We start from the raw sequence: 27,229 nt of genomic DNA on the forward strand, positions 1-27,229 counted from the left end.
AAGCCGATCAGCTGATGAAACTGGGAACAACATCTAATGAAATGTAGCTGTCGGGCAGCGAAATTATCTTAACAAGCTATACATAATAACGGTGTCTTTGTGCTGAATAAATTGCACTGCATGCCATGTTGTCTATTAAAATATTATTGCGTATTTCTCTGTAGAAGCAACGGTTTAGGTTACGAAACAGCCGCCGTCCGCCGGGAAAACAATCTAGCTGCCAGTTCTTGGTTACTAGGTCCATCTTTTTGGTTTGACGAAGGATTGTGTTGAAGGTTTGGTGCTTGAGAAATTGGCCGTTGGGGTTGATGTAGAGTAACTGAAAAATACGCAAGTATCATCTTTTGTTATAAGCGGATTTGTTGATGTTTTTACACAGTCACCATTGCCTATTTCTGCTGTCAAATTGGCTTAGCCAACAACAATAATAACAACAGCTAACCGTACAGTAGGCTAACTAGCAGTAGCAAGATAATTACAATGTTATTGCTGTTTGACAGCTAACGATTACTTGCACATGGGGCTTGTAAGCTAGCTGCATGTCTGGACATGTATGTAGGAAGTCGTTGTGATTGTTTTGCTGACAGACAGGCACCTCTGTAGAGTACTTTGATGACATAGGTCACTTTGACATAGCCATATCACAGTTCATATTAAATGTCCATCTGCTAAGTGTTTTGGGGAGTATAGAAGAGACACCACTACTAGGGGGAAAAAACGCATTATGCGCTAGAGAAGAATACATTTAAATCTTTAACACTATAGAATATAGCCATAAACATATTTCCCAGCAGTTTGGTTTCGCAGTGCAGTTTTAGACTCATCGGGCACAGGTTATCGACAGAAAGGTGCACTTGTTAGCAGTAGCATACTGAAGTGATCATTATGAGTGGTCAAGGTCCGTCGGTAGATAAGGGGATGAACACCATCCTGGTGTGTCAGGAGAGCTACGCCTGCGGTGGCTCAGACGAGGCCGCCTTCGAATGCGACGAGTGCGGAAGCCTGCAGTGCGTCCGGTGCGAGCTAGAGCTCCATCGTCAGGAACGCATGAGGAACCATGACCGTGTCCGCATCGCCGCGGGACACGTTCCATTCTGTGACTCTTGTAAGGGCGACAGCAGCGGGTGTGGGGTGAACGGGGGCAGGCTGAGGGCGGTGGTGCGCTGCCAGGGCTGTAAGATCAACCTGTGTCTGGATTGCCAGAAGCGGACCCACAGCGGGGTAAACAAGAGGAAGCACCCCGTGACCCCCTACCCTCCTCCGGGTCAAGCCCAGGATAGTAGCCTGGAGGCTGGGGATGGAGGGGAGATGGAGGCCCTCAAGGCAAAACTGGAGAAGGTGTGCAGCTTCTTACTGGTGGATGCGAAGGAGGAGATGCAGGTGAGTTATATGACCTGGGCTACATCTGAAATGGCTTCCTATTCCCTATAATAGGGCACTACTTTTGACCAGGACCCACTATAGATTTAGTGACCTACTTTTGACCAGTAGTCCTATTGTCAAAAGTAGTCCACTACCATAGTTCTCTGGTCAAAAACTATTGCACTTTATAGGCAATATGGTGCTATTTGGGATGCAGTCTAGGTATTGTTAACCTGTTTTTGCTTAGACTGCCTGCAGTCCGGGTTGAAGGACCAATATTTTTGATTTCTCCATGGCCTTCCGTACTGGATGCCTGTCTATTGGCTCATACAAACTGGCTTTCAGATCTAAAAAGTCACTAGGGTTAGTTGCTACGGATACATGGTTTCTATGGGTGTTGTTTCAAGACCTGGATCATAATATGTCTACATCCCAAATGGAACACTAATCTATAGTGGGTCCTGGTCAAAAGTAGGTCACTAAATCAGAAATAGTGCACCATTTGGTATGTGCTCTGGTATGTGCTCTGCACCATTTCACTGTGCTCTACTACCTCGGTTGGTGATTAAACTAGCTCACCTCGGGCTCTGTTGTCTTTCCCCTGTAGTTGAAGGATGAGGAAGACTTTGTGAGCCGGCTGGACTGTAGGCCTGAGGAACTCCTCAAGGTCGTGTCTATCTTCGGGAACACAGGAGAGGGGAAGTCCCACACCCTGAACCATACCTTCTTCCTGGGGCGGGAGGTGTTCCAGACGTCCCCTACTCAGGAGTCATGCACCGTGGGGGTCTGGGCTGCCATGGACCCCATTCACAGGGTGGTGGTGATCGACACAGAGGGACTGCTGGGGGCAGGTGAGGAGGAGAGAGGGGCAACGACAGGAATGTTGCTAAATGTCAGCTGCTATGACATTTTTATTCACGCAATTGACACAATAGCCGATTTTAATCTGCTATCATATCAAATAAAGACAACGGTGGGAGCAGTAACTAGTCAGGAGGCATCTACTAACACGTCCTCTTCCTCTCTATTGGCCACCCAGGATCCAATCAGGGCCAGCGCACCCGGCTGCTCCTCAAAGTCCTAGCCGTCTCCGACCTCATCATCTACCGTACCCACGCCGACCGTCTCCACGACGACCTGTTCAAGTTCCTGGGCGACGCGTCGGACGCCTATCTGAAGCACTTCACCAGGGAGCTGAAGGCCACTACGACCCGGTGTGGCCTGGACGTCCCTCTGTCCACTCTGGGACCAGCTGTTATTATCTTCCATGAGACCGTTCACACCAAGCTACTGGGCTCAGGTACAGTGTTGGCATTGCCAGGCTTATCAAGCTGTTAAGGTACTATTGGATGAAAACCTAACACTTGGCTCTTGTGGAAACTATAACCTATTAGAACGTTCACCCACTTACATGGGACCATCCACACCAAACTAACTGGGATCAGGTAGGTGGTTCTGGTTGGCATTTAGCCTGTCTGCCAGGCTGTTTGTGCTATCGTGCCAATGATGATAATGGAGTTGTCCAGAGCACAAACAGATCTGGGACCAGGCTACATCAGTTATCAGGTAAAGTTAGAATGGACATCTGTAGAGAGATAAAATGCTGGGATCAGGTGTAGGTATCCCTGCATTTGGTTACCTGCTAGTTTTACAATTGATTTAAAAATGGTTTTATTGATTTTAATGCGCTACGTGGCCTTGCATGTGAATACATGTCTGGCTTTAAAGATATCCGGTCCTCTGGCACTGGCCTTTTATACTGAACAAAAATGTAAATGCAACCATTTCAATGATTTTTCTGAGTTACACTTCATGTAAGTAAATCAGTCAATTTAAATAAATTGATTAGGCCCTAATCTATGGATTTCACAGGACTAGGAATACAGATATGCATCTGTTGGTCACAGATACCTTCAAAAAAAAAGGTAGGGGTGTGGATCAGAAAACCAGTCAGTGTCTGGTGTGACCACCATTTGCCTCATGCAGTGTGACACATCTCCACATCTCCTTCACATAGAGTTGATCAGGCTGTTGATTGTGGCCTGTGGAATGTTGTCCCACTGCTATTCGACGGCTGTGCGAAGTTGCTGGATATTGGCGGCAGCTGGAACACGTCGATCCAGAGCATCGTACACGTCGATCCAGAGCATCCCAAACATGCTCAATGAGTGACGTGTCTGGTGAGTATGCAGGCCATGGAACAACTGAGACATTTTCAGATTCTAGGAGTTGTGTACAGATCCTTGAGACATGGGGCTGCGGATTATCATGCTGAAACATGAGGTGATGGCGGAGGATGAATGGCACGACAATGGGCCTCAGGATCTCGTCACGGTATCTCTGCATTCAAATTGCCATCGCTAAAATGAAATTGTTGTTTGTTGTCCGTAGTTTATACCTCCCCATACCATAACCCCAGCATGGGGCACTCTGTTCACAACGTTGACATCAGCAAACCGCTCAACAACACGATGCCATACACGTGTTCTGCAATTGTGAGGCCGGTTGGATGTACTGCTGAATTCTCTAAAACGACGTTGGTATGGTAGAAAAATTAACATTCGATTATCTGGCATCAGCTCTGGTGGACATTCCTGCAGTCAGCATGCCAATTGCACACTCCCTCAACTTGAGACATCTGAGGCATTGTGTTGTGTGACAAGACTGCACATTTTAGAGTGGCCTTTTATTGTCCCCAGCACAAGGTGCACCTGTGTAATGATCATGCTGTTTAATCAGCTTCTTGATATGTCACACCCGTCAGGTGGATGGATTATCTTGACAAAGGAGAAATCCTTACTAACTGGGATGTAAAACACATTTGTGCACAAAATCTGAGAAATCAGCTTTTTGTTCGTATGGAACATTTCTGGGATCTTTTATTTCAGCTCATGAAATATGGGACCAACACTTTACATGTTGCAGACATTTTTTTTTCCATCTTGCAGACATTTAGTTAGGAGTTTGTTGTTCCATCGGTCAGAGCCAAAACATTTGGTGAGACTGCCTTCAACCACTACAGTCCTGGTGAGACTGCCTTCAGCCACTACGGTCCTGGTGAGACTGTCTTCAACCACTACGGTCCTGGTGAGACTGTCTTCAACCACTACGGTCCTGGTGAGGCTGTCTTCAACCACTACGGTCCTGGTGAGACTGCCTTCAGCCACTACGGTCCTGGTGAGACTGTCTTCAACCACTACGGTCCTGGTGAGACTGTCTTCAGCCACTACGGTCCTGGTGAGACTGTCTTCAGCCACTACGGTCCTGGTGAGACTCTCTTCAACCACTACGGTCCTGGTGAGACTGTCTTCAGCCACTACGGTCCTGGTGAGATTGTCTTCAACCACTACGGTCCTGGTGAGACTGCCTTCAGCCACTACGGTCCTGGTGAGACTGCCTTCAGCCACTACGGTCCTGGTGAGACTGCCTTCAGCCACTACGGTCCTGGTGAGACTGCCTTCAGCCACTACGGTCCTGGTGAGACTGCCTTCAGCCACTACGGTCCTGGTGAGATTGTCTTCAGCCACTACGGTCCTGGTGAGACTGTCTTCAACCACTACGGTCCTGGTGAGACTGTCTTCAACCACTACGGTCCTGGTGAGATTGTCTTCAACCACTACGGTCCTGGTGAGACTGTCTTCAACCACTACGGTCCTGGTGAGACTGTCTTCAACCACTACGGTCCTGGTGAGACTGTCTTCAACCACTACGGTCCTGGTGAGACTGTCTTCAACCACTACGGTCCTGGTGAGACTGTCTTCAACCACTACGGTCCTGGTGAGACTGTCTTCAACCACTACGGTCCTGGTGAGACTGTCTTCAACCACTACGGTCCTGGTGAGACTGTCTTCAACCACTACGGTCCTGGTGAGACTGTCTTCAACCACTACGGTCCTGGTGAGACTGTCTTCAACCACTACGGTCCTGGTGAGACTGTCTTCAACCACTACGGTCCTGGTGAGACTGTCTTCAACCACTACGGTCCTGGTGAGACTGTCTTCAACCACTACGGTCCTGGTGAGACTGTCTTCAACCACTACGGTCCTGGTGAGACTGTCTTCAACCACTACGGTCCTGGTGAGACTGTCTTCAACCACTACGGTCCTGGCCCGGTGAGACTGCCTTCAGCCACTACGGTCCTGGTGAGACTGTCTTCAACCACTACGGTCCTGGCCTGGTGAGATTGTCTTCAGCCACTACGGTCCTGGCCTTTGGAACAGCCTCCCGGAGGATCTGAGGGCCTCAGAAACTGTAAAGATTTTAAAGAAAGATCCTAAGACCCGTTTTTAGCCATGCTTTTACTGAGTATAGATAGAGGGATTTTATTCAAACTATCTATACTATTATCTATTTTATTATTGTTTTACTATTTTCATCTTTCATTTAGAAAAGGGTTTTGTGTTTTATCTTTCTCACCTTGTATTATTTGAATAGTTAAGCACCTTGAAATGCATCCCCTGTGAGAAATGTGCTCTATGAATGAAGTTTGATTTAGGGGGACAGGGTTAGGGGCTGAGACAGAGATATAGGCCGTAGCAGGGTTGGCCCCAATTCACTTTTTCATTTTAGGAAGTGGAAATAACTTGTCATTCTGGTCACCTATAGCTAATCTCTTTCCTTCTTCTCTCTCCTCCACATCTCTCCTCTATATCTCTCACTCTCCCACTCTCCCTCTCCTCTTTGTCTCTCTCTCCCCCTCTATCTTTCTCTCCCCCTCCTCTCTCTCCCCCTCTCCTCTTTATTGCTCACTCTTTCCCTCTCCTCTTTATCTCTCTCCCCTCTTTCCCTCCTCTCTCTCTCCCCCCTACTCTGTTTCTCTCTCTCTCCTCCACCCCTCTCTCTCCCTCTCTATATATATCTCTCTCTCATCCTCTTTCCCTCCTCTGTATCTCTCTCTCCCCCTTCTCTATCTTTCTCTCCCTCTCCTCTATATATCTCTCTCTTTCTCCTCCACCCTTCTATCTCTCCTCTACCCTTCTCTCTCTCTCTCCCCCTCTCTCCCTCTCCTCTATATATCTCTCTCTCTCCTCTCCCTCTCTCCCCCTCTCTCCCTCTCCTCTATATATCTCTCTCTCTCCTCCACCCTTCTCTGTATCTCTCGGTCTCCCTCCAGACAACCCATCAGAGTCTGCAGAGCGTCTGCTTCAGGAGCGTTTCAGGAAGCTGGGTCTTTTCCCCGAGGCCTTCAGCTCCATCCAGTACCGCGGGACTCGAACCTACAACCCCCCGACAGACTTCAGTGGTCTGCTGCGTAGCCTGGAGCAACAGTTAGATAACAACACTACCCGCTCACCACGTTCTGCTAACGTCATATACAGAGCCCTGCAGGTGTGTGTGTGTGTGTGTGTGTATGTGTGTGTGTGTGTGTGTGTGTGTGTGTGTGTGTGTGTGTGTGTGTGTGTGAGCGTTTTGTAAATCATTCATGACCCTTTCAGCAGCTGTTTTAAACCAACACCTGTGACAAAGCGCTCATTCTCTCTCTCTCTCCCCGCTCTCTCTCTCCCCGCTCTCTCTCTCCCCACTCTCTCTCTCTCCCCCACTCTCTCTCTCTCCCCCGCTCTCTCTCTCTCCCCCGCTCTCTCTCTCTCCCCCGCTCTCTCTCTCTCCCCCGCTCTCTCTCTCCCGCTCTCTCTCTCTCTCCCGCTCTCTCTCTCTCTCTCCCGCTCTCTCTCTCCCCCACTCTCTCTCTCTCCCCCGCTCTCTCTCTCCCCCGCTCTCTCTCTCCCCCGCTCTCTCTCTCTCTCCCGCTCTCTCTCTCCCGCTCTCTCTCTCTCTCCCGCTCTCTCTCTCTCCCGCTCTCTCTCTCCCCCGCTCTCTCTCTCCCCCGCTCTCTCTCTCTCCCGCTCTCTCTCTCTCCCGCTCTCTCTCTCCCCCGCTCTCTCTCTCTCCCACTCTCTCTCCCTCTATCGATCTATAGGCCCTGAGTGAGCGTTTCAGCGGGGATATCCCAGAAGAGCACCTGGCCAGTAACTCTTTCTTCCCTGATGAGTACTTCACCTGCTCTAGTATCTGTCTCAGCTGTGGGTGAGTCTCTCTGTCAGTGTTCAGTTATCTCTCAGCTGTAGGAAGTTCTCTCTCTGTCTCTGTGTTTAGTTATCCCTCAGCTGTAGGAAGGAGTCTCTCTGTCAGTGTTCAGTTATCCCTCAGTTGTAGGAAGTTCTCTCTGTCTGTGTTCAGTTATCTCTCAGATGTAGGAAGTTATTCTTCTCTGTCTCAGTGTTCAGTTATCTCTCAGCTGTAGGAAGTTATCTCTCTCTTTCTCAGTGTTCAGTTATCTCTCAGCTGTCTGCTCAGTGTACAGGAATGCTTTCTATTACTGTACGATGTTCAGTATGTTGTTATTACATGGTAAATGAATATAACATTGGCGCTGCTACATACCTTAAGTAATGATCTGATAATTATAACCAGGAAATGTAAATACAAGTACTATATTAACTCTATAACAGGACAATAAAACCACCAGTTGACTACTGATGTCTTCAGTCCTACTAACATCATCCTCTTCCTGTCAGGTCTGGCTGTATGAACAGTAATAACATAGTAATAAACACTACTAACCCTCTTCCTGTCAGGTCTGACTGTATGAACAGTAATAACATGGTAATAAACACTGTAATAACCCTCTTCCTGTCAGGTCTGGCTGTATGAACAGTAATAACATAGTAATAAACACTGTAATAACCCTCTTCCTGTCAGGTCTGGCTGTGTGAACAGTAATAACATAGTAATAAACACTACTAACCCTCTTCCTGTCAGGTCTGGCTGTGTGAACAGTAATAACATAGTAATAAACACTACTAACCCTCTTCCTGTCAGGTCTGGCTGTGTGAACAGTATGAACCATCGGAAGGAGGGAGTTGACCACGAGGCTAAACACCGCTGTCGCTACTCTGCTCAATACGACAACCGCATCTACACCTGTAAAGTAGGAACACAGACAGACACAGTCTCTCTCTCTCACTCTGTCTCTCTCACTCTGTCTCTCTCTCTCTGTCTCTCTCTCACTCTGTCTCTCTCTCACTCTGTCTCTCTCTCACTCTGTCTCTCTCACTCTGTCTCTCTCACTCTGTCTCTCTCACTCTGTCTCTCTCACTCTGTCTCTCTCTCTCTGTCTCTCTCTCACTCTGTCTCTCTCTCTGTCTCTCTCTCTGTCTCTCTCTCTGTCTCTCTCTCTGTCTCTCTCTCTGTCTCTCTTTCACTCTGTCTCTCACTCTGTCTCTCACTCTGTCTCTCTCACTCTGTCTCTCTCACTCTGTCTCTCTCACTCTGTCTCTCTCACTCTGTCTCTCTCACTCTGTCTCTCTCACTCTGTCTCTCTCACTCTGTCTCTCTCACTCTGTCTCTCTCTGTCTCGCTGTCTCTGTCTCTCTGTCACTCACTCACTCACTCACTCACTCACTCACTCACTCACTCACTCACTCACGGCTCTGTCTGAGTATGTGCTCTCTGATCCTCAGGCGTGCTATGAGGGAGGGAAGGAGGTGATTGTGGTTCCCAAGACGACAGCCTCCTCTGACTCTCCCTGGTTTAGTCTGGCCACCTACGCCTGGTCTGGGTGAGTCCTGGACATGTAGAAATCCTCATTATAATATCCTGTATCCCCAAGGAATAGAATCCTCTGTTCTGATGTCATAGTAAGTCACTACCTCTAATGGAAAATCATTTTATTTTCTGACTCTCAATGTTTTAAGCTGATCACATCTGATCTCTGATAATATAACTGAGAGAGTGTGTCAACTGAAGTATTGTTATTGTTGTTGTTGTTTACAGGTATGTGATAGAGTGTCCCAACTGTGGGGTGATCTACAGAAGCAGGCAGTACTGGTACGGGAACCAGGACCCAGTGGACACAGTGGTCAGGACTGAAATACAACACATCTGGCCTGGGGTAAGAACAACAGAGGGGAGGGAACCAGGACCCAGTGGACACAGTGGTCAGGACTGAAATACAACACATCTGGCCTGGGGTAAGAACAACAGAGGGGAGGGAACCAGGACCCAGTGGACACAGTGGTCAGGACTGAAATACAACACATCTGGCCTGGGGTAAGAACAACAGAGGGCCCTTATGCCTGGGCCCGTATTCATGCAGCGTCTCAGAGTAGGAGTGTTGTTCTATGGGCAGGTCCATGTCATCTTAATGGTTGGATCTAACAGGCAAAACTGATCCTTCATCATCTCTCCTACTCTGAGAGGTGATGGGGCATCTCTCCTACTCTGAGAGGCGATGGGGCATCTCTCCTACTCTGAGAGGCGATGGGGCATCTCTCCTACTCTGAGAGGCGATGGGCATCTCTCCTACTCTGAGAGGCGATTGGGCATCTCTCCTACTCTGAGAGGCGATGGGGCATCTCTCCTACTCTGAGAGGCGATGGGCATCTCTGCTACTCTGAGAGGCGATGGGGCATCTCTCCTACTCTGAGAGGCGATGGGGCATCTCTCCTACTCTGAGAGGCGATGGGGCATCTCTCCTACTCTGAGAGGCGATGGGGCATCTCTCCTACTCTGAGAGGCGATGGGGCATCTCTCCTACTCTGAGAGGCGATGGGGCATCTCTCCTACTCTGAGAGGCGATGGGGCATCTCTCCTACTCTGAGAGGCGATGGGCATCTCTGCTACTCTGAGAGGCGACGGGGCATCTCTGCTACTCTGAGAGGCGACGGGGTATCTCTCCTACTCTGAGAGGCGACGGGGCATCTCTCCTACTCTGAGAGACGACGGGGCATCTCTCCTACTCTGAGAGGCGACGGGGCATCTCTCCTACTCTGAGAGGCGATGGGGCATCTCTCCTACTCTGAGAGGCGATGGGGCATCTCTCCTACTCTGAGAGGCGATGGGGCATCTCTCCTACTCTGAGAGGCGATGGGGCATCTCTCCTACTCTGAGAGGCGATGGGGCATCTCTCCTACTCTGAGAGGCGATGGGGCATCTCTCCTACTCTGAGAGGCGATGGGGCATCTCTCCTACTCTGAGAGGCGATGGGGCATCTCTCCTACTCTGAGAGGCGATGGGGCGTCTCTCCTGCTCTGAGAGGCGATGGGCGTCTCTCCTGCTCTGAGAGACGATGGGGCATCTCTCCTACTATGAGAGGCGATGGGGTATCTCTCCTACTATGAGAGGCGATGGGGTATCTCTCCTACTATGAGAGGCGATGGGGCATCTCTCCTACTCTGAGAGGCGATGGGGCATCTCTCCTACTCTGAGAGGCGATGGGGCATCTCTGCTACTCTGAGAGGCGTTGGGGCATCTCTCCTACTCTGAGAGGCGATGGGGCATCTCTCCTACTCTGAGAGGCGATGGGGCATCTCTCCTACTCTGAGAGGCGATGGGCATCTCTCCTACTCTGAGAGGCGACGGGGCATCTCTCCTACTCTGAGAGGCGACGGGGCATCTCTCCTACTCTGAGAGGCGACGGGGCATCTCTCCTACTCTGAGAGGCGACGGGGCATCTCTCCTACTCTGAGAGGCGACGGGGCATCTCTCCTACTCTGAGAGGCGATGGGCATCTCTGCTACTCTGAGAGGCGACGGGGCATCTCTGCTACTCTGAGAGGCGACGGGGCATCTCTGCTACTCTGAGAGGCGACGGGGCGTCTCTCCTACTCTGAGAGGCGACGGGGCGTCTCTCCTACTCTGAGAGGCGATGGGCATCTCTCCTACTCTGAGAGGCGATGGGGCGTCTCTCCTACTCTGAGAGGCGATGGGGCGTCTCTCCTACTCTGAGAGGCGATGGGGCGTCTCTCCTACTCTGAGAGGCGATGGGGCGTCTCTCCTACTCTGAGAGGCGATGGGGCGTCTCTCCTACTCTGAGAGGCGATGGGGCGTCTCTCCTACTCTGAGAGGCGATGGGGCGTCTCTCCTACTCTGAGAGGCGATGGGGCGTCTCTCCTACTCTGAGAGGCGATGGGGCGTCTCTCCTACTCTGAGAGGCGATGGGGCATCTCTCCTACTCTGAGAGGCGATGGGGCATCTCTCCTACTCTGAGAGGCGATGGGGAATCTCTCCTACTCTGAGAGGCGATGGGGCATCTCTCCTGCTCTGAGAGGCGATGGGCATCTCTGCTACTCTGAGAGGCGATGGGCATCTCTGCTACTCTGAGAGGCGATGGGGCATCTCTCCTACTCTGAGAGGCGATGGGGCATCTCTCCTACTCTGAGAGGCGATGGGGCATCTCTCCTACTCTGAGAGGCGATGGGGCGTCTCTCCTACTCTGAGAGGCGATGGGGCATCTCTCCTACTCTGAGAGGCGATGGGGCATCTCTCCTACTCTGAGAGGCGATGGGGCATCTCTGCTACTCTGAGATATATGAGATATGAGATATGAGACCTGTCTGTTGATTTACAGGGTCTATGGGTCTGTTGGTATATGACACCTGTCTGTTGATTTACAGGGTCTATGGGTCTGTTGGTATATGACACCTGTCTGTTGATTTACAGGGTCTATGGGTCTGTTGGTATATGACACCTGTCTGTTGATTTACAGGGTCTATGGGTCTGTTGGTATATGACACCTGTCTGTTGATTTACAGGGTCTATGGGTCTGTTGGTATATGACACCTGTCTGCTGATTTACAGGGTCTTGCAGTTGAACATTCTTTGTCAAACCATTTTTTCTTTGGGAGTGCTTTCTGTTTCAGATTACATGTTTTAACCAGTTTGATGAATCTGTCAATACATTAATTACTGTCTAAATTAATGCAATCTTAAAATTTGGCCAAAAATAACTGTAAATCAGGTTTTCAATTTCCATGCTTTTTAACGTTTCCTATTATTCATGAATGCTACTTTTTCCCACTTGTATGAGGGCGGGACGGGGTAGAGTTTAGGTTCTGGTCCACTTGTAGGAGGGCGGGACGAGGTAGAGTTTAGGTTCTGGTCCACTTGTAGGAGGGTGGGACAGGGTAGAGTTTAGGTTCTGGTCCACTTGTATGAGGGTGAGAGGGGGTAGAGTTTAGGCTCTGGTCCACTTGTATGAGGGTGAGAGGGGGTAGAGTTTAGGCTCTGGTCCACTTGTATGAGGGTGGGACGGGGTAGAGTTTAGGCTCTGGTCCACTTGTATGAGGGTGGGACGGGGTAGAGTTTAGGTTCTGGTCCACTTGTAGGAGGGTGAGACGGGCTAGAGTTTAGGTTCTGGTCCACTTGTATGAGGGTGGGACGGGGTAGAGTTTAGGTTCTGGTCCACTTGTATGAGGGCGGGACGGGGTAGAGTTTAGGTTCTGGTCCACTTGTATGAGGTTGAGAGGGGGTAGAGTTTAGGTTCTGGTCCACTTGTATGAGGTTGAGAGGGGGTAGAGTTTAGGTTCTGGTCCACTTGTATGAGGGCGAGAGGGGGTAGAGTTTAGGTTCTGGTCCACTTGTATGAGGGCGAGAGGGGGTAGAGTTTAGGTTCTGGTCCACTTGTGAGACGGGGTAGAGTTTAGGTTCTGGTCCACTTGTATGAGGGTGAGAGGGGGTAGAGTTTAGGTTCAGGTCCACTTGTATGAGGTTGAGAGGGGGTAGAGTTTAGGTTCAGGTCCACTTGTATGAGGTTGAGAGGGGGTAGATTTTAGGCTCTGGTCCACTTGTATGAGGTTGAGAGGGGGTAGAGTTTAGGTTCAGGTCCACTTGTATGAGGGTGAGAGGGGGTAGAGTTTAGGTTCTGGTCCACTTGTATGAGGGCGAGAGGGGGTAGAGTTTAGGTTCTGGTCCACTTGTATGAGGGCAAGAGGGGGTAGAGTTTAGGTTCTGGTCCACTTGTATGAGGGTGGGACGGGGTAGAGTTTAGGCTCTGGTCCACTTGTATGAGGTTGAGAGGGGGTAGAGTTTAGGTTCAGGTCCACTTGTATGAGGGCGAGAGGGGGTAGAGTTTAGGCTCTGGTCCACTTGTATGAGGGTGAGAGGGGGTAGAGTTTAGGTTCTGGTCCACTTGTATGAGGGCGAGAGGGGGTAGAGTTTAGGTTCAGGTCCACTTGTATGAGGGCAAGAGGGGGTAGAGTTTAGGTTCTGGTCCACTTGTATGAGGGCGAGAGGGGGTAGAGTTTAGGTTCTGGTCCACTTGTGAGAGGGGGTAGAGTTTAGGTTCTGGTCCACTTGTATGAGGGTGGGACGGGGTAGAGTTTAGGCTCTGGTCCACTTGTATGAGGTTGAGAGGGGGTAGAGTTTAGGTTCTGGTCCACTTGTGAGAGGGGGTAGAGTTTAGGTTCTGGTCCACTTGTATGAGGGGGTAGAGTTTAGGTTCTGGTCCACTTGTATGAGGTTGAGAGGGGGTAGAGTTTAGGTTCAGGTCCACTTGTATGAGGTTGAGAGGGGGTAGAGTTTAGGTTCTGGTCCACTTGTATGAGGTTGAGAGGGGGTAGAGTTTAGGTTCTGGTCCACTTGAATGAGGGTGAGAGGGGGTAGAGTTTAGGTTCAGGTCCACTTGTATGAGGTTGAGAGGGGGTAGAGTTTAGGCTCTGGTCCACTTGTATGAGGGCGAGAGGGGGTAGAGTTTAGGTTCTGGTCCACTTGTATGAGGGGGTAGAGTTTAGGTTCTGGTCCACTTGAATGAGGGCGAGACGGGGTAGAGTTTAGGTTCTGGTCCACTTGTATGAGGGCGAGAGGGCATGACCCATAAAGACATTGGTTTGTTTCTTGCTCCATATCTGTAATGTCATAGTGGACTGCACTGTTTCCTAGTGCAGAGCGATATGTAAACCTACCCAGAGTCACCCTTCACCCTGCCATTAACAATGTCTCTCACCTCCATCCCTCTCTGCTCTCTTTCCCTCTTCTTTTCTTCCTTTCCTCCCTTTCTCCTCTCTCTTCTCTCATCCTCCCTCTCTCTCCCCCCCCTCCCTCTTCTCTCCCCCCTCGCCCTCCCCTCTTCTCTCTCCCCCCTCCCTCTTCTCTCCCTCCCTCTTCTCTCCCCCCTCGCCCTCCCCTCTCTCCCCCCTCGCCCTCCCCTCTCTCTCTCCCCTTCAGTCAGATGGTTTTCTGAAGGACAACAACAATGCAGCTCAGAGACTGTTGGACGGTGTGAACTACATCTCCCAGAGTGTGTCAGAGCTCAGTGTAAAACCTGCCAAAGCTGTCACTTCCTGGCTCACCGACCAGATTGCCCCGGCCTACTGGAAATCCAACTCCCTCATCCTGGTACGTGGTGCTCACAGCCATCTGGACATACAGGTTCAGACACAGCGTGGATCCAATCATGGGATCCATTCCTAGCCAGTGATTCCCTAAGTTGAGTTATTATGCCTCAGCTGTGCTGTGAACATGTTTAGACATATTCATGTTGTCATGGATTATTGTTTGACTGTGTAAAGACTGTCCATTTCTCCTATGACTGTGTCAAGACTGTCCATTGCTCCTATGACTGTGTAAAGACTGTCCATTTCTCCTATGACTGTGTAAAGGCTGTCCATTGCTCCTATGACTGTGTAAAGACTGTCCATTGCTCCTATGACTGTGTAAAGACTGTCCATTGCTCCTATGACTGTGTAAAGACTGTCCATTGCTCCTATGACTGTGTAAAGACTGTCCATTTCTCCTATGACTGTGTAAAGGCTGTCCATTGCTCCTATGACTGTGTAAAGACTGTCCATTTCTCCTATGACTGTGTAAAGACTGTCCATTGCTCCTATGACTGTGGAAAGACTGTCCATTTCTCCTATGACTGTGTAAAGACTGTCCATTGCTCCTATGACTGTGTAAAGACTGTCCATTTCTCCTATGACTGTCCATTGCTCCTATGACTGTGTAAAGACTGTCCATTTCTCCTATGACTGTGTAAAGACTGTCCATTTCTCCTATGACTGTGGAAAGACTGTCCATTGCTCCTATGACTGTGTAAAGACTGTCATTCCTCCTATTTTTTTTATTTTTATTTTACCTTTATTTAACTAGGCAAGTCAGTTAAGAACAAATTCTTATTTTCAATGACGGCCTAGGAACAGTGGGTTAACTGCCTGTTCAGGGGCAGAACGACAGATTTGTACCTTGTCAGCTCGGGGATTTGAACTTGCAACCTTTCGGTTACTAGTCCAACGCTCTAACCACTAGGCTACGCTGCCGCCCCTATGACTGTGTAAAGACTGTCCATTTCTCCTATGACTGTGTAAAGACTGTCCATTTCTCCTATGACTGTGGAAAGACTGTCATTCCTCCTATGACTGTGTAAAGACTGTCCATTGCTCCTATGACTGTGTAAAGACTGTCCATTTCTCCTATGACTGTGTAAAGACTGTCCATTTCTCCTATGACTGTGTAAAGACTGTCCATTGCTCCTATGACTGTGTAAAGACTGTCCATTGCTCCTGTGTGTGCTTGTGTTTTCAGCCTGTGATATAGTCTCTCTCCTGTGCTCTCTGTGTCTCTGTAACAGAAATGTTGTAAGTGCAGTGAGGTGTTCCAGGACAACGATACTAAGCATCACTGCCGTGCCTGTGGAGAGGGCTTCTGTGACGGCTGCTCCTCCAAGAACCGTCCCGTTCCAGAGAGGGGCTGGGGACTCGCACCCGTACGGGTCTGTGATGCCTGCTTCCAGAACCGGGGCATCTCAGAAGGTTTGGACATGGTGTATATCAAACATGATGTCCCAATAGGTATTTAAAGAATACTCTTAGATAAACCTGGATGTCACATGAACATCAAAATTAGGAGGTAAATCGTGTAATCAAATCAAATGTTTTTTGTCACATGCGCCGAATACAACAGGTGTAGGTAGACCTCACAGTGAAACGCTTACTGACAAACCCTTAACCAACAATGCAGTTTTAAGAAAAAACAAGTCGTTACTGTTATTTTATTATTTTACATTTTTATTTGTATTTAATGACTTAAATGTAAATGTAAATGTACTAAGTAAATTGAAGTAAACAATAAATAAATACAAATAAAAATGTAAAATAATAAAATAACAGTAACGAGGCTATATACAAGGGGGTACCGGTAGAGTGAATGTGCGGGTGTAACAGTATAACTTTACGTCGTCCCCTCGCCCCGACACGGGGGCGAACCAGGGAACCTCTGCACACATCAAGAACGGTTGCCCACGAAGCAGCGTTACCCATCGCTCCACAAAAGCCGCGGCCCTTGCAGAGCAAGGGGCAACCCTACTTAATGTCTCAGAGCAAGTGACGTAACTGATTGAAATGCTACTAGCGCGTACCCGCTAACTAGCTAGCCATTTCACATCCGTTACACGGGGGCACAGGTTAGTCAGGGACAAGTTGAAAATGCCAGTGAAGACACTTGCCAGTTGGTCAGCTCATGCTCGGAGTACACGTCCTGGTAATCCGTCTGGCCCTGCGGCCTTGTGAATGTTGACCTGTTTAAAGGTTTTACATCGGCTACGGAGAGCGTGATCACACAGTCCTCCGGAACAGCTGGTGCTCTCATGCATGCTTCAGTGTTGCTTGCCTCAATGTTTTCCCCTTTTTTCCCCCTACTCTTATTTTCTGGTTGACATATCTTATGAATAATATTTGTTTCTCCTTCCTTCCTTCTGTGCGTGTGTTGTAGAGCTGCTGGATGCAGCGTTGGAGGAGGAGGAAGGAGGGACACTCAGTAGGAGAGTAGGAGAGGCTGTTCAGAATACACTGGGAGCTGTGGTCACCGCTACATACATCCCTCTGGGTGAGTACTGTAGTCTAGACTACTCTGTGGTCACCGCTACATACATCCCTCTGGGTGAGTACTGTAGTCTAGACTACTCTGTGGTCACCGCTACATACATCCCTCTGGGTGAGTACTGTAGTCTAGACTACTCTGTGGTCACCGCTACATACATCCCTCTGGGTGAGTACTGTAGTCTAGACTACTCTGTGGTCACCGCTACATACATCCCTCTGGGTGAGTACTGTAGTCTAGACTACTCTGTGGTCACCGCTACATACATCCCTCTGGGTGAGTACTGTAGTCTAGACTACTCTATGGTCACCGCTACATACATCCCTCTAGGTGAGTACTGTAGTCTAGACTACTCTATGGTCACCGCTACATACATCCCTCTGGGTGAGTACTGTAGTCTAGACTACTCTATGGTCACCGCTACATACATCCCTCTGGGTGAGTACTGTAGTCTAGACTACTCTATGGTCACCAATACATACATCCCTCTGGGTGAGTACTGTAGTCTAGACTACTCTATGGTCACCAATACATACATCCCTCTGGGTGAGTACTGTAGCCCTCTGGGTGAGTACTGTAGTCTAGACTACACTGTGGTCACCGCTACATACATCCCTCTGGGTGAGTACTGTAGCCCTCTGGGTGAGTAGTGTCGTCTAGACTACTCTATGGTCACCAATACATACATCCCTCTAGGTGAGTAGTGTAGTCTAGACTACTCTATGGTCACCAATACATACATCCCTCTAGGTGAGTACTGTAGTCTAGACTACTCTATGGTCACCGCTACATACATCCCTCTGGGTGAGTACTGTAGTCTAGACTACTCTATGGTCACCAATACATACATCCCTCTAGGTGAGTACTGTAGTCTAGACTACTCTATGGTCACCAATACATACATCCCTCTAGGTGAGTAGTGTAGTCTAGACTACTCTATGGTCACCAATACATACATCCCTCTAGGTGAGTACTGTAGTCTAGACTACTCTATGGTCACCAATACATACATCCCTCTAGGTGAGTACTGTAGTCTAGACTACTCTATGGTCACAAATACATACATCCCTCTAGGTGAGTACTGTAGTCTAGACTACTCTATGGTCACCAATACATACATCCCTCTAGGTGAGTACTGTAGTCTAGACTACTCTATGGTCACCAATACATACATCCCTCTGGGTGAGTACTGTAGCCCTCTGGGTGAGTAGTGTCGTCTAGACTACTCTATGGTCACCAATACATACATCCCTCTAGGTGAGTACTGTAGTCTAGACTACTCTATGGTCACCAATACATACATCCCTCTAGGTGAGTACTGTAGTCTAGACTACTCTATGGTCACCAATACATACATCCCTCTAGGTGAGTACTGTAGTCTAGACTACTCTATGGTCACCAATACATACATCCCTCTAGGTGAGTACTGTAGTCTAGACTACTCTATGGTCACCAATACATACATCCCTCTAGGTGAGTACTGTAGTCTAGACTACTCTATGGTCACCAATACATACATCCCTCTAGGTGAGTACTGTAGTCTAGACTACTCTATGGTCACCAATACATACATCCCTCTAGGTGAGTACTGTAGTCTAGACTACACTGTTGTCACATTCTACATACAGTGCATTTGAAAGTATTCAAACCACTTGACTTTTTCAACATTTTGTTACGTTACAGCCTTATATAAAATGTATTAAATTGTTTCCCCCCCCATCCTTCTACACACAATACCAAATGACAAAGTGAAAACAGGTTTAAAAAATAAATAATGAAATATCACATTTACATAAGTATTCAGACCCTTAACTCAGTACTTTGCTGAAGCACCTTTGGAAGCGATTACAGCCTCGATTTGTCTTGGGTATGACGCTACAAACTTGGCACATCTGTATTTGGAGAGTTCCTCCCATTCTTCTCTGCAGATCCTCTCAAGTTCTGTCAGGTTGGATGGGGAGCGTCGCTGCACAGCTATTTTCAGGTCTCTCCAGAGATGTTCGATCGGGTTCAAGTACAGGCTCTGACAGGGACACTGAAGGACATTCAGAGACTTGTCCTAAAGCCACTCCAGCGTTGCCTTGGTTGTGTGCTTAGGGTCGTTGTCCTGTTGGAAGGTCAACCTTCGCCCCAGTCTGATGTCCTGAGCACTCTGTACTTGCTACTTTCATCTTTCCCTCGACCCTGACTAGTCTCCCAGTCCGTGCTGCTGAAAAACATCCCCATAGCATGATGCTGCCACCACCATGCTTCACCGTAGGGATGGTGCCAGGTTTCCTCCAGACGTGATGCTGCCACCACCATGCTTCACCGTAGGGATGGTGCCAGGTTTCCTCCAGATGTGACGCTTGGCATTCAGTTCAATCTTGGTTTCATCAGACTAGAGAATCTTGTTTCACATGTTCTGAGAGTCTTTAGGTGCCCTTTGGCAAACTCCAAGCGGACAGTCATGTGCCTTTTACTGAGGAGTGGCTTCCGTCTGCCTACTCTACCATAAAGGCTGATTGGTGGGATCTGCAGAGAAGGTTCTCCCATCTCCACAGAGGACACTGGAGCTCTGTCAGAGTGACCATCGGTTTCTTGGTCACCTCTCTGATCAAGGCCCTTCTCCCCTGATTGCTCAGTTTTTCCAGGCGGCCAGCTCTAGGATGAGTCTGGTTCCAAACTTCTTACATTTAAGAATGATGGAGGCCACTATGTTCTTGGGGACCTTCAACGCTGCAGAAATGTTTTGATACCCTTCCCCAGATCTGTGCCTCGGCACAATCCTGTCTCAGAGCTCTACGGACAATTCCTTCGACCTCATGGATTGGTTTCTGCTCTGACATGCACTGTCAACTGTGGGACCTTATATAGACATGTGTGTGCCTTTCCAAATCATGTCCATTCAATTGAATTTACCACAGGTGGACTCCAATCAAGTTGTAGAAACATCTCAAGGATGATCAAAAGAAACAGGATGTACCTGAGCTCAATTTCGAGTCTCATAGCAAAGGGTCTGAATGCTTATGTAAATAAGGCATTTGCAATTTTTTCTAAAAAAAATGTTTTTACTTTGTCATTATGGGGTATTGTGGGTAGATTGATGAGGGGAAAAAAATATATTTTATCCATTTTAGAATAAGGCTGTAACGTAACAAAATGTGGAAAAAGTGTTCTGAATATTGACCACGTGACTCACTGTATAGCAGGCCGCGGTCACGTGACTCACTGTATAGCAGGCCGCGGACACGTGACTCACTGTATAGCAGGCTGCGGTCACGTGACCCACTGTATAGCAGGCCGCGGTCACGTGACTCACTGTATAGCAGGCTGCGGTCACGTGACTCACTGTATAGCAGGCTGCGGTCACGTGACTCACTGTATAGCAGGCTGCGGTCACGTGACTCACTGTATAGCAGGCCGCGGTTACGTGACTCACTGTATAGCAGGCTGCGGTCACGTGACTCACTGTATAGCAGGCTGCGGTCACGTGACTCACTGTATAGCAGGCTGCGGTCACGTGACTCACTGTATAGCAGGTCGCGGTCACGTGACTCACTGTATAGCAGGCTGCGGTCACGTGACTCACTGTATAGCAGGCTGCGGTCACGTGACTCACTGTATAGCAGGCTGCGGTCACGTGACTCACTGTATAGCGGTCACGTGACTCACTGTATAGCAGGCCGCGGTCACGTGACTCACTGTATAGCAGGTCACGTGACTCACTGTATAGCAGGTCGCGGTCACGTGACTCACTGTATAGCAGGCTGCGGTCACGTGACTCACTGTATAGCAGGCCGCGGTCACGTGACTCACTGTATAGCAGGCGGCGGTCACGTGACTCACTGTATAGCAGGCCGCGGTCACGTGACTCACTGTATAGCAGGCGGCGGTCACGTGACTCACTGTATAGCAGGCGGCGGTCACGTGACTCACTGTATAGCAGGCCGCGGTCACGTGACTCACTGTATAGCAGGTCACGTGACTCACTGTATAGCAGGTCGCGGTCACGTGACTCACTGTATAGCAGGCTGCGGTCACGTGACTCACTGTATAGCAGGTCGCGGTCACGTGACTCACTGTATAGCAGGCCGCGGTCACGTGACTCACTGTATAGCAGGCCGCGGTCACGTGACTCACTGTATAGCAGGCCGCGGTCACGTGACTCACTGTATAGCAGGCTGCGGTCACGTGACTCACTGTATAGCGGTCACGTGACTCACTGTATAGCAGGCCGCGGTCACGTGACTCACTGTATAGCAGGCTGCGGTCACGTGACTCACTGTATAGCGGTCACGTGACTCACTGTATAGCAGGCCGCGGTCACGTGACTCACTGTATAGCAGGCTGCGGTCACGTGACTCACTGTATAGCAGGCTGAGGTCACGTGACTCACTGTATAGCAGGTCGCGGTCACGTGACTCACTGTATAGCAGGCTGCGGTCACGTGACTCACTGTATAGCAGGCCGCGGTCACGTGACTCACTGTATAGCAGGCGGCGGTCACGTGACTCACTGTATAGCAGGCCGCGGTCACGTGACTCACTGTATAGCAGGCCGCGGTCACGTGACTCACTGTATAGCAGGCCGCGGTCACGTGACTCACTGTATAGCAGGCCGCGGTCACGTGACTCACTGTATAGCGGTCACGTGACTCACTGTATAGCGGTCACGTGACTCACTGTATAGCGGTCACGTGACTCACTGTATAGCGGTCACGTGACTCACTGTATAGCGGTCACGTGACTCACTGTATAGCGGTCACGTGACTCACTGTATAGCGGTCACGTGACTCACTGTATAGCGGTCACGTGACTCACTGTATAGCGGTCACGTGACTCACTGTATAGCGGTCACGTGACTCACTGTATAGCGGTCACGTGACTCACTGTATAGCGGTCACGTGACTCACTGTATAGCAGGCCGCGGTCACGTGACTCACTGTATAGCAGGTCGCGGTCACGTGACTCACTGTATAGCAGGTCGCGGTCACGTGACTCACTGTATAGCAGGTCGCGGTCACGTGACTCACTGTATAGCAGGCGGCGGTCACGTGACTCACTGTATAGCAGGCCGCGGTCACGTGACTCACTGTATAGCAGGTCACGTGACTCACTGTATAGCAGGCCGCGGTCACGTGACTCACTGTATAGCAGGCCGCGGTCACGTGACTCACTGTCTGTAGGAGCAAATCATTTTCGTGAACAGGGTGGTGTACGTAATTAACTGTAAGGTCAATAAGACATAAGATTTAAAGGTGCAATATGCAGAAATCACTCCGCCTTCTCCTGGGTGCTTTAATTCTAATGGTTTGCCTGAGTTCAGTGTATGTGACAAAACAAGCAGTCATTGTACCATCTAAAAATATATTTTCATTAAACCCAAAATATATTTTCAGCTGTTTTGAAGCTGGTTTACAAAAGTCCTCTCTCTCTAGGTCTGATGAAGGATGCAGCTCGTCCAGCCTACTGGGTTCCAGACCAGGATATCCTGTGCTGCTGTGAGTGTCAGAGAGACTTCTCCGCTCCGCGTCTCTCCATCCACCACTGCAGGGCCTGCGGCCAGGGCGTGTGTGACGACTGCTCCCCTGAACGTAGAGCAGTGCCCTCTAGGGGTTGGGACCACCCAGTGCGTGTCTGCAACACCTGCCACCAGAAACCAGGGGACCTCTAGTAGGAGATAGGGAACACATTGGCACCCTATTCAAAAGTAGGGCACTATATATGGACTAGGGCGCCATTTGGGACGCAGCAAGAGAAACAGTCAAGGGTTGTGTTCATTAGGCTCGAAATGAAAGAAAATGCCCCAAAACAGAGAGGGACTATCTGTACTTGCCCAATAAGTCGATTTTTTGTTTTCCCGCTTCTAAACCTTTTTGCTACGGTGTGCCCTAATGAACACGACCCGGGTTCCACCTAACGCTGTGGAACTCCCGTCTCTCTGTGGCTCAGGCCAGGGAGTTCTTGTTATTCATTGTGATGTCATCCGTCCTAAAGCCTTGGAACGTCACTTTATCCTTTGACGAGAGAGATACGTTCCTTGGCTTAAAGAAGAAGTTCATTCCACGTTTTAAGATGATTAGCCTAAATAACTACCAACCTGTATAATAATCTTGGACGCTGGGTGGTTGTATATGTACTTTTAAACGGCACGGACAGACAATAATAGAATGGCATTAATTCCTAATCGACTGTATTTATTTTATATACAGTACCAGTCAAAAGTTGACACACCTACTCATTCAAGGGTTTTTCTTTATTTTTTACTATTTTCTACATTGTAGAATAATAGTGAAGACATCAAAACCAAGAAATAACACATATGGAATCATGTAGTAACCAAAAGTGTTCAACAAATCAAGCATTCCAGGTGAAGCTGGTTGAGAGAATGCAAAGCTGTCAAGGCAAAGGGTGAATGAAGAATCTCAAATGTATTTTGATTTAACACTTTTTGGGGTTTCTACATGATTCCATAGTTTTGATGTCTTCACTATTATTCTACAATGTAGAAAATAGTCAAAACCCCTGGAATGAGTAGGTGTGCAACCTTTTGACTGGTACTGTATAATAATATGGGAAGTTTACTATAGTGGGGTAAAAGTGATTTGTTTGGTATAACAATGCTATCTCAAGCCCCATTTCTACCTGGTGCTAACATGGATCTTGACTACATTCTGATTTTGCCCACATATCCATCCAATGTGTCTGTTAACCATCCAATGTGTCTGTTATCCATTCAATGTGTCTGTTATCCATCCAATGTGTCTGTTATCCATCCAATGTGTCTGTTATCCATCCAATGTGTCTGTTATCCATCCAATGTGTCTGTTATCCATCCAATGTGTCTGTTATCCATCCGTTATCCATCCAATGTGTCTGTTATCCATTCAATGTGTCTGTTATCCATCCAATGTGTCTGTTATCCATTCAATGTGTCTGTTATCCATCAGTTATCCATCCAATGTGTCTGTTATCCATTCAATGTGTCTGTTATCCATCCAATGTGTCTGTTATCCATTCAATGTGTCTGTTATCCATCCAATGTGTCTGTTATCCATTCAATGTGTCTGTTATCCATCCAATGTGTCTGTTGTCCATCCAATGTGTCCGTTATCCATCCAATGTGTCTGTTATCCATCCGTTATCCATCCAATGTGTCTGTTATCCATCCGTTATCCATCCAATGTGTCTGTTATCCATCCGTTATCCATCCAATGTGTCTGTTATCCATCCAATGTGTCTGTTATCCATCCAATGTGTCTGTTATCCATCCAATGTGTCTGTTATCCATCCGTTATCCATCCAATGTGTCTGTTATCCATTCAATGTGTCTGTTATCCATCCAATGTGTCTGTTATCATCCGTTATCCATCCAATGTGTCTGTTATCCATTCAATGTGTCTGTTATCCATTCAATGTGTCTGTTATCCATCCAATGTGTCTGTTATCCATCCAATGTGTCTGTTATCCATCCGTTATCCATCCAATGTGTCTGTTATCCATCCGTTATCCATCCAATGTGTCTGTTATCCATTCAATGTGTCTGTTATCCATCCAATGTGTCTGTTATCCATCCAATGTGTCTGTTATCCATCCGTTATCCATCCAATGTGTCTGTTATCCATCCGTTATCCATCCAATGTGTCTGTTATCCATCCAATGTGTCTGTTATCCATTCAATGTGTCTGTTATCCATCCAATGTGTCTGTTATCCATCCGTTATCCATCCAATGTGTCTGTTATCCATCCAATGTGTCTTATCCATCCAATGTGTCTGTTATCCATCCAATGTGTCTGTTATCCATCCGTTATCCATCCAATGTGTCTGTTATCCATCCGTTATCCATCCAATGTGTCTGTTATCCATTCAATGTGTCTGTTATCCATCCGTTATCCATCCAATGTGTCTGTTATCCATCCGTTATCCATCCAATGTGTCTGTTATCCATCCAATGTGTCTGTTATCCATCCGTTATCCATCCAATGTGTCTGTTATCAATCCAATGTGTCTGTTATCCATTCAATGTGTCTGTTATCCATTCAATGTGTCTGTTATCCATCCGTTATCCATCCAATGTGTCTGTTATCCATCCAATGTGTCTTATCCATCCAATGTGTCTGTTATCCATCCAATGTGTCTGTTATCCATCCGTTATCCATCCAATGTGTCTGTTATCCATCCGTTATCCATCCAATGTGTCTGTTATCCATTCAATGTGTCTGTTATCCATCCAATGTGTCTGTTATCCATCCAATGTGTCTGTTATCCATCCAATGTGTCTGTTATCCATCCAATGTGTCTGTTATCCATCCAATGTGTCTGTTATCCATCCGTTATCCATCCAATGTGTCTGTTATCCATCCGTTATCCATCCAATGTGTCTGTTATCCATCCAATGTGTCTGTTATCCATTCAATGTGTCTGTTATCCATTCAATGTGTCTGTTATCCATCCAATGTGTCTGTTATCCATCCAATGTGTCTGTTATCCATCCAATGTGTCTGTTATCCATCCAATGTGTCTGTTATCCATCCAATGTGTCTGTTATCCATCCGTTATCCATCCAATGTGTCTGTTATCCATCCAATGTGTCTGTTATCCATCCAATGTGTCTGTTATCCATCCAATGTGTCTGTTATCCATCCAATGTGTCTGTTAACCATCCGTTATCCATCCAATGTGTCTGTTATCCATCCGTTATCCATCCAATGTGTCCGTTATCCATCCAATGTGTCTGCATCGTGACCAAACCTCCTGGTCTCTTCCTTTATGAAAATTATTTAACAGCTATTCTTTCAAAAATAATATTTATATATTGTAAGACACATATTGATGTAATCAGTCAATTGTGCTACTTGTCAGTGATTTTAAAGGGCAGAATGAAGATTTAAAATGGTTTCTCTGCCCAGATCTGTCTACACTTGTAAGGTGTCTGACTACCTCCAGAGGTGGGCAGGATGATCTGATCACAATGTATTTTTTGATTGTCTACACCAGTCTGAAAATGTGGGCACAATCAGAATGTAGACAAAAATCAGGACAAAGGACGCAAGTTAAAACCAGGTATAAACGGGGCTATTGAGTGACAGACTGACTGTAGAATAGATTGCTGAGTGGGAACCATAGAACTAGAACGATTAGAAATTGAACCATTCTAATTCTATGATAGGAGTTGCCTTCAAATAGTAAATGGCTCACAGAGTGTAGAATAGCTAGTGTGAAAGGATATCAACACTCTTTGGGGCTGGACCCTGAAACATTCACTTCATAGTATCACATATAAACCATTACACCACCTGAGACTGTGGTAGCTAGCTGTGCTTAATAAGATGAACTGATCTAGCCTGGTCCCAGATCTGTTTGTGCTGTTTTGACAACTCTTATATGTACAATAGGAGTTGGCAAAACAGATTTAGGTCCCAGGCTGAAAAGTACAGGGTAGGTGCAGAGTAACCATGGAATCAGCTGTAAAGTTCTAGAACAGGTATCATGATTCATCTCATATAGAAGAACACTGCTTAAGATAGACTGAAGATCAGAACTATTTGTCTGTTTTAATGTACCATGTGTGCTTACGTAATAAACTTGACAACCTCAGGGTGTGGTTATAGAACAAGCTGAACCTCAGTGTGTGTGTGTGTGTGTTATCATAAAAAAAAGCAGATTGGTTATGTGGAGGTCTGTTGACAATGCTATTTTTTAATAATTCCAAGACACCCATTCAATCACCATGGATAAAATACAATGTTTTGAATCGTATAAACTTTACATCATTATTGAAATCTGTTTCGGATTAATAATTACCGTTATTATAAAGACAAAAAACAACAACTTCAATAATGAACTCACTGGCCAGTTGATGAATTGCAGTTTCTGTGGACATAATTCAGGGTTCACTGGTAGACAAATATAGTCCTGGATCCATGATCCAGCAGTCCATCTGCAGCTCTACGGTCAGACCCAACTCTCCACTCCGCAGCTCTACGGTCAGACCCAACTCTCCACTCCGCAGCTCTACGGTCAGACCCAACTCTCCACTCCGCAGCTCTACGGTCAGACCCAACTCTCCACTCCGCAGCTCTACGGTCAGACCCAACTCTCCACTCCGCAGCTCTACGGTCAGACCCAACTCTCCACTCCGCAGCTCTACGGTCAGACCCAACTCTCCACCCCGCAGCTCTACGGTCAGACCCAACTCTCCACCCCGCAGCTCTACGGTCAGACCCAACTCTCCACCCCGCAGCTCTACGGTCAGACCCAACTCTCCACCCCGCAGCTCTACGGTCAGACCCAAC

The 27,229-nt window shown here is 47.9% G+C and overlaps 1 protein-coding gene across 1 annotated transcript; it reads left to right on the plus strand.

Annotated features, from left to right (window-relative positions):
- LOC129817813 (zinc finger FYVE domain-containing protein 1-like) lies at positions 1-26,556 on the plus strand. The gene is made up of 12 exons (XM_055873386.1): positions 1-1,380; positions 1,970-2,213; positions 2,402-2,662; positions 6,476-6,690; positions 7,280-7,386; positions 8,182-8,290; positions 8,823-8,920; positions 9,136-9,253; positions 14,304-14,474; positions 15,706-15,886; positions 16,845-16,958; positions 22,372-26,556. The coding sequence occupies exons 1-12, from the start codon at positions 886-888 to the stop codon at positions 22,605-22,607; spliced, it is 2,349 nt and encodes a 782-aa protein (XP_055729361.1). The 5' UTR covers positions 1-885; the 3' UTR covers positions 22,608-26,556.
- Positions 26,557-27,229: the final 673 nt, after the last annotated feature.

Source organism: Salvelinus fontinalis, chromosome 20 (assembly GCF_029448725.1).
Source record: "Salvelinus fontinalis isolate EN_2023a chromosome 20, ASM2944872v1, whole genome shotgun sequence".
Taxonomy (NCBI): domain Eukaryota; kingdom Metazoa; phylum Chordata; class Actinopteri; order Salmoniformes; family Salmonidae; genus Salvelinus; species Salvelinus fontinalis.

Coding starts and splice junctions, on each gene's coding strand:
- LOC129817813 (XM_055873386.1), top strand. CDS start 886: ATGAGTGGTCAAGGTCCGTCGGTAGATAAGGGGATGAACACCATCCTG. Junction 2,214..2,401: donor AGAGGGACTGCTGGGGGCAG/GTGAGGAGGAGA, acceptor TTGGCCACCCAG/GATCCAATCAGGGCCAGCGC. Junction 8,291..8,822: donor ACCGCATCTACACCTGTAAA/GTAGGAACACAG, acceptor TCTGATCCTCAG/GCGTGCTATGAGGGAGGGAA.